This window comes from Entelurus aequoreus, linkage group LG08, assembly GCF_033978785.1.
Source record: "Entelurus aequoreus isolate RoL-2023_Sb linkage group LG08, RoL_Eaeq_v1.1, whole genome shotgun sequence".
Taxonomy (NCBI): Eukaryota; Metazoa; Chordata; class Actinopteri; order Syngnathiformes; family Syngnathidae; genus Entelurus; species Entelurus aequoreus.
Window position 1 is genome coordinate 27,494,645 of NC_084738.1, and position 10,223 is coordinate 27,504,867.

The window sequence follows — 10,223 nt, forward strand, 5'->3', positions numbered from 1 at the left end:
ATCATATTCTACCTAATGTGTTGATTTCTTACACACACACCATATACTGTAACTCATTGACTACAATTCCGAGATCCAAAACTTAACCCTAGCATCCATGATATGTTCAAAAGACACTTTTTGAGACCTTTTAACGTGCATTAGCTTTCTAGAGGTTAACTGATGACACAGTGGTTAGTGCTTGTGCCTCACAGCGAGAAGGTCCTAGGTTCAATCCTGGGCTCAGGTTCTTTCTGTGTTAAGTTTGCATGTTCTCCCATTCTCCCAGCCATGGGTCAGCTGATTAGTAAAATTGAATTGTCCCTAGCGTGTGAATGTGAATGGTTCTCCATCTATCTGTGCTGGTCCTGTGATGAGGTGGCGACTTGTCCAGGGTGTACCCTGCTTTTAATGATCCCATTTGTCTCAGACATCTCATTTCATTCTCGCTCAAATGCCCTCCTTTGTCTCAGTGATGTCTCTTTTTAGCTTTTGCATTTGTTTCTTATCTCTTGCTCCTAAGCATACTTGCCAACCCTCCCAATTTTTCCGGGAGACTCCCGAATTTCAGTGCACCCCCCGAAAATCTCCCGGGGCAACCATTCTCCCGAATTTCTCACGATTTTCACCCGGACAACAATATTGAGGGCGTGCCGTGATGGCACTGCCTTTAGCGTCCTCTACAACCTGTTGTCGCATCCGCTTTTTCATCATGCAAACAGCGTACCGGCCCAGTCACATGTTGTATGTGGCTTCTACAGACACACGTACACTACCGTTCAAAAGTTTGGGGTCACCCAAACAATTTTGTGGAATAGCCTTCATTTCTAAGAACAAGAATAGACTGTCGAGTTTCAGATGAAAGTTCTCTTTTTCTGGCCATTTTGAGCGTTTAATTGACTCCACAAATGTGATGCTCCAGAAACTCAATCTGCTCAAAGGAAGGTCAGTTGCGTAGCTTCTGTAACGAGCTAAACTGTTTTCAGATGTGTGAACATGATTGCACAAGGGTTTTCTAATCATCAATTAGCCTTCTGAGACAATGAGCAAACACATTGTACCATTAGAACACTGGAGTGATAGTTGCTGGAATTGGGCCTCTATACACCTATGTAGATATTGCACCAAAAACCAGACATTTGCAGCTAGAATAGTCATTTACCACATTAGCAATGTATAGAGTGTATTTCTTTAAAGTTAAGACTAGTTTAAAGTTATCTTCATTGAAAAGTACAGTGCTTTTCCTTCAAAAATAAGGACATTTCAATGTGACCCCAAACTTTTGAACGGTAGTGTATTTTAACAGTTGAATGTTCAATTTTTATTGCATTTTCTGGTTGACACAAGCCCATTTTGACGTCGCACAAAAGAGTGACATGGGTCCCCACAGTGAAAAACTATAAAGAATGCAATCATGTTTATTTAAATAGACATTTTTGGTATTGTTTCCGCTGTTCTTGACACTTTCACCCTTGAGTTGGAAAAAAATACTTGATGGACAGCAGTCTGTGTGTAAGTAACCTCACAGTTTCCAGGACCTCCCTCATTATCGCCGTCAAGTGTTTACAGAGTCTTCATTAGCAGCCAGCCCTCTAATGATAACAAAGCTTAAAATAAGTCATCAATGGCCGCGATAAGCATGGCTGTGCTACTATTTTGGTTGACACGAGTCCCCGTGTTTATTCTTTGGAGCATGGGAATGGACCTCACTGCTATGGTCCTTTCATTTGGGTATCTCCTTTGTCCAACATTACCACCACAAAGCAAGGAAGTCGTTGGCCTAAAAAGAGTATCATTTAAAAATGCACAACTCCAGAACATTCTTGTTTCAGGTCTGTTTGAGTCTGGTGCTTTCTACAGGCTCCTGCACCTGCAAGCCACTCGGTAATGACATTCAAAACGAGGAGGTCCTTAGAGGATTTCACTTCCAGCAGTCAGAGGTGGATCTTCTGGAGGAGGAAGACATGGACTCAAGGATGGAAGACCTCCTCGGAACCATGAAAGAAGACTTCCTGAGGAAACTCAACCTTTCCGATGTGCCGCAGGAACACGGAAAGATTTACCCTCCTCAGTTCATGATGGAACTCTACAACAAGTATGCGTCCGACAGCGCGGCGATCCCTCAGTCGGATGTCATACGAAGCTTCGGTGTCCAAGGTTCGCTTGTTTAATATCATGATGTTTGTCTGGTAAAGCTGTGATCCAAAGTGAAATATCTTTACAATGCATTAGAATTTATTGGGGGCAGCAATATCAGTCTGGACGGGCTAGTTTTTTACTATTGATGAATAAATATAATTATGTTTATGTTAACATTGTTGGGCAGGTAAAGCTGGGTGTGAAACTTGAGTGGTATTTATTAGGGTGGGTCAAAAAGAATTGTTTTTAAATTAGTGGTGATTCTTATTTGTAACGATTCTTAATCGATTAAAAAAAAAAAAATTTTGGTTTCTTTTAATCTGTCCTGTCCAGCCACTCAGACGAATCATATAGTTGATGGAGATGTCCATATCTGCTGTACAGGTCTACTTTAGAAAAGAGAAGTGTGGGATATTTCTCCTGTTGCCTTATTTGTATTTGACTTTATTAAATGTTTGGGTCGATTTATTTTTTTAAACAAAACCTGTTTTCTTTTTAGTAATATAGACATTTATTAGAGCTGTTTAAATGTTTTATAGAGGAATGTATTTAATAATAGAACTGGGACCCAGTGTTATTAAAAAGTATTGATTTTAAATCGAGAATTGTTTTGAATCGAATTTTTACCCCCCAAAAATCGAAACTAATCGAATCGTGTGGTGCCCAGAGATTCACAGCCCTGTATTTATTAAACTCTACATGGTCAAGAGGGATGAGGTGGTTGATAAACAAAAGGGTGCTAAGGACAGACCCTTGGGTAACACCGTATAGCAAGGAATGCCAGCTGGGATTTTAAATTGAATTAAATGAGTTACCTTTTAAACCAGTTATTGGGTTTATCGGAGATCTTGGTGATAGCGTAGTGGTACACATTGCAGCCTTTCATGCAATATCTATGGCTCAAATTTCAATATGATTTATTATCAGTTATTAATTGCAGTGAAGAGTGGTTAATTTTGAGACACTTGTAATTTAGGGCTATATAAATAAACATTGATTGATTGATTGATTAATTGTAAAACTATTGTCACACCATCACCACAGTGCAAATTAAAGAATACTGTGTAAGTGTGTGTGTGTATGTATATAAGTATATATATATATATATATATATATATATATATATATATATATATATATATATATATATATATATATATATATATATATATATATATATATATATATATATATATATATATATATATATATATATTTTTTTTTTTTTTTTTTTTTTTTTAATAAATAAAACATTTATTTATTTATTTATTTTATTTTTTTGAAGAATGCATTCAGGTTTGTGATCTCTTTGACCCTGTGTTTGTATCCCCCGATTGTTTTTTGTTGAAAATATATTTTGAGAGTAGTAAACTTTCGGAACAATTTATGTTAAGTACAGAGGACATCAATACTCCAAGATATAATGATTTAATCCACCGAACATAAAACTAATAATGTCCTCATACCTACAGTATAACATCTTGTTGGTTGATGCTTAGAGGGCGTTAACTTTCCAATATGTTACACATCATATCTCGCCTTCCTACGGCTTTTAGGACGTTATGATGAACTTTGCGTATACCCATGTAACACGTGCACGTGCATTAGCTCTGTGTGTTGTTAGCTAATGACAGCGATTTGGATAGCAAACATTAGCTATCATTGTTTATATATTCTATCGTAACAACAGCATGACTGTACATTGTAACAGTAGTTGGCGACACGTCATTACTCAACTTAACAGTATGACTCAAGGTGTCATAAAAGAAATAATTATAATAAACCATCACACGGCAAAACACAGGGCAACTACTACTACTACCAGGATTGTAAATAACAACTCCAAACATGAATTTTGAGCAATTGTTTACAAAAGGTTGGCAAAAAGCATGCTGTGAGAATCGATCTCTTTGCGGCGTATATTTCATTCGATATTTAGAGTTAAGGTTGTTTTCATTAGTCCCCAAAAAATGGACCAGAATTAGAGATGTCCGATAATGGCTTTTTTACCGATATCCGATATTCCGATATTCCGATATTGTCCAACTATTAATTACAGATTCCGATATCAACCGATACCGAACGATACAGTTGTGGAATTAACACACATTATTATGCCTAATTTTGTTGTGATGCCCCGCTGGATGCATTAAAAAATTTAACTTTACCATGAATTGATTAACGTGGACCCCGACTTGAACAAGTTGAAAAACTTATGCGGGTGTTACCATTTAGTGGCCAATTGTACGGAATATGTACTGTACTGTGCAATTTACTAATACAAGTTTCAATCAATCAATCAAAAACAATGTTTTCCAAAATAAGAGAACAACTTCAACTCCAGTTATGGAAAAAAGTGCCAACATGGCAGTGCCATATTTATTATTGAAGTCACAATGTGCATTATTTTTTTAACATGCTTTAAAACAGCTTGGAATTTGGGACATGCTCTCCCTGAGATAATCCTGATACCCATTACAACTATGGGAAATACTATACTTTGACTTTCACAAAGTGCATTATTTTTTATTTTTTTTAAACATGCCTCAAAACAACAGCTACAAAAACAATGAAGGCACACAGCTTCAGTCCAGAGTGTACTGGACTACGTCCGTGTTTTACCGGATATGTACCGCTCCGTACAGCGAGGTTTTAAAAAGTCATTAATTTTACTTTTTGAAACCGATACCGATAATTTCCGATATTACATTTTAAAGCATTTATCGGCCAATAATATCGGCAGGCCGATATTATCGGACATCTCTAACCAGAATCAAATGTTTTCTTACATTCTGACACTGGAATGTACACCGTTTGTTTTTTGTACACTATTGTTGTACAATATTGTACACTTAAAATGTACAATATTTTTTTACACCGAATTACTGTTGATATAAAAGTATTAATTGGTATTTTCTGTAAAATTCTGGTACCTGAGCTGCCAGTTTTTTGCTGTAAATCTACTGATGTTTTTTTGTTTGTTTGTTTTTTGCCGCGGACAAGCCAGTCTGCTGTCTGCAATTTTCAGCCCCTGTTTCGAAATATATATATTTTTTAAACACCTGTTTTTGGTCATTTATTTAGTTTCTGCAGACTGGTGATTTTCGTTTTTGTTATATGAAATATGAAATTTAAATCAAACCGTTCTTTAAAATCTGGTTATTGCTTTTTGACAAGAAAAAATATAATTTTTTTTCTTTAATTCTTTTGTTTTGTATTTCAAAATGAACCATTTGCTTGTTGTTTTTCAAGTCCCATTCATAAAATGAAAAAAATCAATGACCAAAATATACACTGGCCGCAATATTAGTCACCCTATCTGTGTTTGTTGTGATGGAGTTTGCACCGAGATTTTAGTTGATGGGATTTAAGATAGTCAAACCAAAGTATTAATTTTTTTAATGAATAATTTCAAGATACTGTATATTTATAAGCCCTGCGTAAATGTACTTAACGATGTAATATCCTAATAAAAGGTTTTACTCTAATAAACCAATCAAATTGGCCCTGCGGCTTCTCTGTATATTTTGATTTCCTCTTCAATCCACAGTTATTGTTGAGCATGAATGCACTGACCTCTTCCTATCTCTCTTGCAGATATCACCCATTCTGTGACAAACGGCACAGAGTGGAGATACAGGCTGCTGTTCAACATCAGCATTCCCAGCCATGAAAGGGTCACCACTGCTGAACTACAGCTCTTCTTCCTCCCGGATGCTAGGTCAGAGGCCACCTTCCACAGTTACAAGGCCTCCGTCACTGTCTACACAGGCCATGAACAGAAATCCATGCCTCAAATACTGGCTTGCAAAGAGTTGACCAGCTATCAGAACATGTGGGCAACGTTGGACGTCACCATAGCGATGCAGAATGGCGTCATTTTGGGCCACGGATTAACTGGATTGGATGTAGTGGTGGAAGGGAATGACTGTAGCGGCGATGAAGGCTGTCTGAGCATGAGCGTGTCAGTCGGAGATAACACTTCGGCAGCTTTGATCGTCTTCTCGGACGACTTTAGCAGCAGGCGAAGGGAGGCCAAAAAAGAACTAAGAGAGATGATGCTCCATGAAGAAGAAACCATCTTCTTCAACAACTGGAACACAGAGGGTCAGCTCACCAACCAGATTCCAGGGGCTCAGCATCGCCGGAAGAGGAGAAAGGCGGAAAGGGAATACTGCAGGCGAACGTCCCTCAAAGTCAACTTTAGAGACATCGGCTGGGACAGCTGGATTGTGGCGCCTCCGGAATATGACGCCTTTGAATGCCGGGGATTGTGTTACCACCCGCTGACGGATGAATCCACCCCGTCCAAGCACGCCCTCATCCAGACGCTGATGAACATAAGAAACCCCAAGAAGGCTAACATGGCTTGTTGCGTTCCCATCAAACTGGACCCGATCACCGTCATGTATCAGGAGAACGGACGCCTCACGATTAGATACTTGTATGAGGAGATGAAGGTGGCAGAGTGCGGGTGCAGGTAGTCAGAAACAATGCAACTGTTATTTCTGTCGGCAGCACATTATTATTACTACAAGTACACATCAACAGTACAAAATAGGGCCGTCAAAATGAATGATTTCATAAATCATCATTCAGAATCGAATTAAAAATGTTAACACAATTAACCCACCTGCAGCACTAAACGACTCAAACCCCTGAAACGTGGACAGTTTGTCCTTGTAGCATAATGACATGTGTAGTGACATGCTATAGAAGTAAACAAGTCAATATGGAGGACTAATCAGTACAAAAAACATGACGGAGAGTTTACTGACACCAAATGTTATGCACACTCCGCTGGAAGTAAGGGTTTTATTCCGGAGTAAAATAGCACATTCATCACACAAAAGGAGTCACATGTCCACATGTGTCCAACGTGGATAAATGTTTGTTTAGAAAAAATATGAACATTGTTATGTTCATACAGTATATACCAGGGGTCGGCAACCTTTACCACTCAAAGAGCCATTTTGGCAAGTTTCACAAATTAAAGAAAATAATGGGAGCCACAAAAAAAAAATTTTTAATTTAAAATGAAAAACACCGCATACAAAGCTTAAATTGCTTTGTGCTATGTTAACCAGGGGTCTCAGACACACGCACCGGCACGCACTTTGATGTGGAAATTTGATGTTAGTACGGCCCGCGAGTTCTGAATGAATGGCGCTTGATAGCGTCATACTTGCCAACCCTCTCATTATTTCCATGAGACTCCCGAATATCAGGGCGTGCTGGCACTGCTTTTGGCGCCCTCTACAGCCTGCCCAAATAGTGTACCTGCTCGACCACATGTAGAATGCAGCTTCAGCTTGCTCACGTCAGTGACAGCAAGGCGTACTAGGTCAGCAGCCACACAGCTTACACTGACGGTAGCCGTATAAAAAAACTTTAACACTGTTACGTTACAAATATGCGCCACACTTTGAACCCACACCAAAAAAGAATGACAAACACATTTCTGGAAAACATCTGCACTGTAACACAACATAAACACAACACAACAAATACCCAGAATCCCATGCAGCCCTACCTCTTCCGCTCAACCGACGCACGGGGGGGGGGGGGGGGGGGGGGTTGATGTGTGGCGGGGTTTGGTGGTAGCGGGGGTGTATAATCTAGACTGGAAGAGTTAGGGCTACATGTGATTCTGGGTATTGGTTGTGGTGTGTTTATGTTGTGTTACGGTGGGATGTTCTCCAGAAATGTGTTTTTCATTCTTTTTTGGTGTGGGTTCACAGTGTGACGCATATTTGTAACGTAACAGTGTTAAAGTTGTTTTATACGGCTATCGTCAGTGTAAGCTGTGTGGCTGATGACTAAGTATGCTTTGCTGTCTCCTGCATGTGCAAGTAAAAGCTACATACAACATGTGGCCGAGCTGGCACGCTGTTTGTAAATGCTATAGAGGACAAGTACTGCAGTGCAATTGGGGAACGCCCTTAATTTAGTAATTAGAGTGAAAATAGGATTATATTTGCCCTGGGAGTTATCTAGGAGAGGCACTGAGATCCATAAATCTCCTGGGAAAATCGTATGCAAGTATGCAGCTGGGCCGCATCAGAGTGGTCAAAGAGCCGCATGCGGCTCCGGAGCCGCGGGTTGCCGACCCCTGGTATATACTGTACACACAGTGGTACCTCTAACTTAAAGTACCAGTAGAGTGGAAAAACAAGTTGCCTTTATATTGAAGCCATTATCATATATATATATATATATATATATATATATATATATATATATATATATATATATATATATATATATATATATATATATATATATATATATATATATATATATATATATATACATACATATATATATATATACAGTATATATATATATATATATATATATATATATATATATATACATACATACATATATATATATATATACATATATATATATATATATACATACATATATATATATATATATATATATATATATATATATATATATATATATATATATATATATATATATATATATATATACTACCGTTCAAAAGTTTGGGGTCACATTGAAATGTCCTTATTTTTGAAGGAAAAGCACTGTACTTTTCAATGAAGATAACTTTAAACTAGTCTTAACTTTAAAGAAATACACTCTATACATTGCTAATGTGGTAAATGACTATTCTAGCTGCAAATGTCTGGTTTTTGGTGCAATATCTACATAGGTGTATAGAGGCCCATTTCCAGCAACTATCACTCCAGTGTTCTAATGGTACAATGTGTTTGCTCATTGGCTCAGAAGACTAATTGATGATTAGAAAACCCTTGTGCAATCATGTTCACACATCTGAAAACAGTTTAGCTCGTTACAGAAACTACAAAACAGACCTTCCTTTGAGCAGATTGAGTTTCTGGAACATCACATTTGTGGGGTCAATTAAACGCTCAAAATGGCCAGAAAAAGAGAACTTTCATCTGAAACTCGACAGTCTATTCTTGTTCTTAGAAATGAAGGCTATTCCACAAAATTGTTTGGGTGACCCCAAACTTTTGAACGGTAGTGTATATATATATACATATATATATATATAAGACACCAAAAGACTTCCAAAGTTTGCGAATAAATAGATATGATCAAAATATTATAAATATCAGAGGTTCCCGAGCCATTTTGAGAGATAATGTGGGAGCCAGTCAGGTGATCACGTGACGTCGCTCTAGGAACCAAAGATCCCTTCCCCATCAACAACAATGCTAATCAAGCAGATTTTGTGAGAGCCAACAGCGATTACTTTGGGAATATTTTTGAGCCCAAACACAAAAGACGATGAGCAATACGTTTTAGAAGACGACAGCTTCCCAGCGGATGCAGCTTTATTGAGACGCTAGCAAAAGCCGAGTGATGGATGCAGTTTCCTTGTGACACTGTAGCATCCGCAGCATTGCTAGGTACTAAACATACAAACTAACAATAACAACCCAAAATAAAACAAACACTTTGTTTTATTTTGACCATCTCGGGGGACGTCAAAGTCGAGCAGCCTGTCAGACCATGGCCACATTTGTCTACTACCAGGTGAGAGATGCATGAAATATAATCTAGAGACGAAGCAGAAGCAGCCGTCGACTCAGTGTGTCAACAATAGCAGCGTAAGATAGCATTAGCTCACTGCTATCAATGTGGCGCTAAAATAGTCCATCTGCATTGGCGTCTATAATAACAATATCACTTACATACTTGCCAACCCTGCCGAATTTTCCGGGAGACTCCCGAATTTCAGTGCCTCTCCCGGGAAAACCATTCTCCTGAATTTCTCCCGATTTCCAGCCGGACCTGAGTGAGGACAGCTTGTCGTCACGTCCATTTTTCCTCCATATAAACAGCGTGCCGGCCCAGTCACGTTATAACATCTACGGCTTTTGGAGCTCAGTGCGCAACTGCACACACAACCAGAAGGAGACTATTATATACAGTATGTCTCCGTTATCCATAGGTTTATCTATAACCCATAAAGTAGGCAGGCACGGAGCTATTTCTCAGCGTGTGTTTATTCCAGCCGGCACGTTAATACACTGACACACAACATCCACATTCCCATCATGCATTGCTTCAAAACTACGGCAAGTAGTAGAGAGGAGTGT

The 10,223-nt window shown here is 38.5% G+C and overlaps 1 protein-coding gene across 1 annotated transcript; it reads left to right on the plus strand.

The window, feature by feature from the left end:
* Positions 1 to 1,756: 1,756 nt before the first annotated feature.
* Positions 1,757 to 6,754, plus strand: gdf2 (growth differentiation factor 2). Its single transcript, XM_062054947.1, has 2 exons — positions 1,757 to 2,136; positions 5,716 to 6,754. Exons 1-2 carry the CDS (start codon positions 1,782 to 1,784, stop codon positions 6,600 to 6,602), a joined length of 1,242 nt encoding a protein of 413 aa, XP_061910931.1. The 5' UTR covers positions 1,757 to 1,781; the 3' UTR covers positions 6,603 to 6,754.
* Positions 6,755 to 10,223: the final 3,469 nt, after the last annotated feature.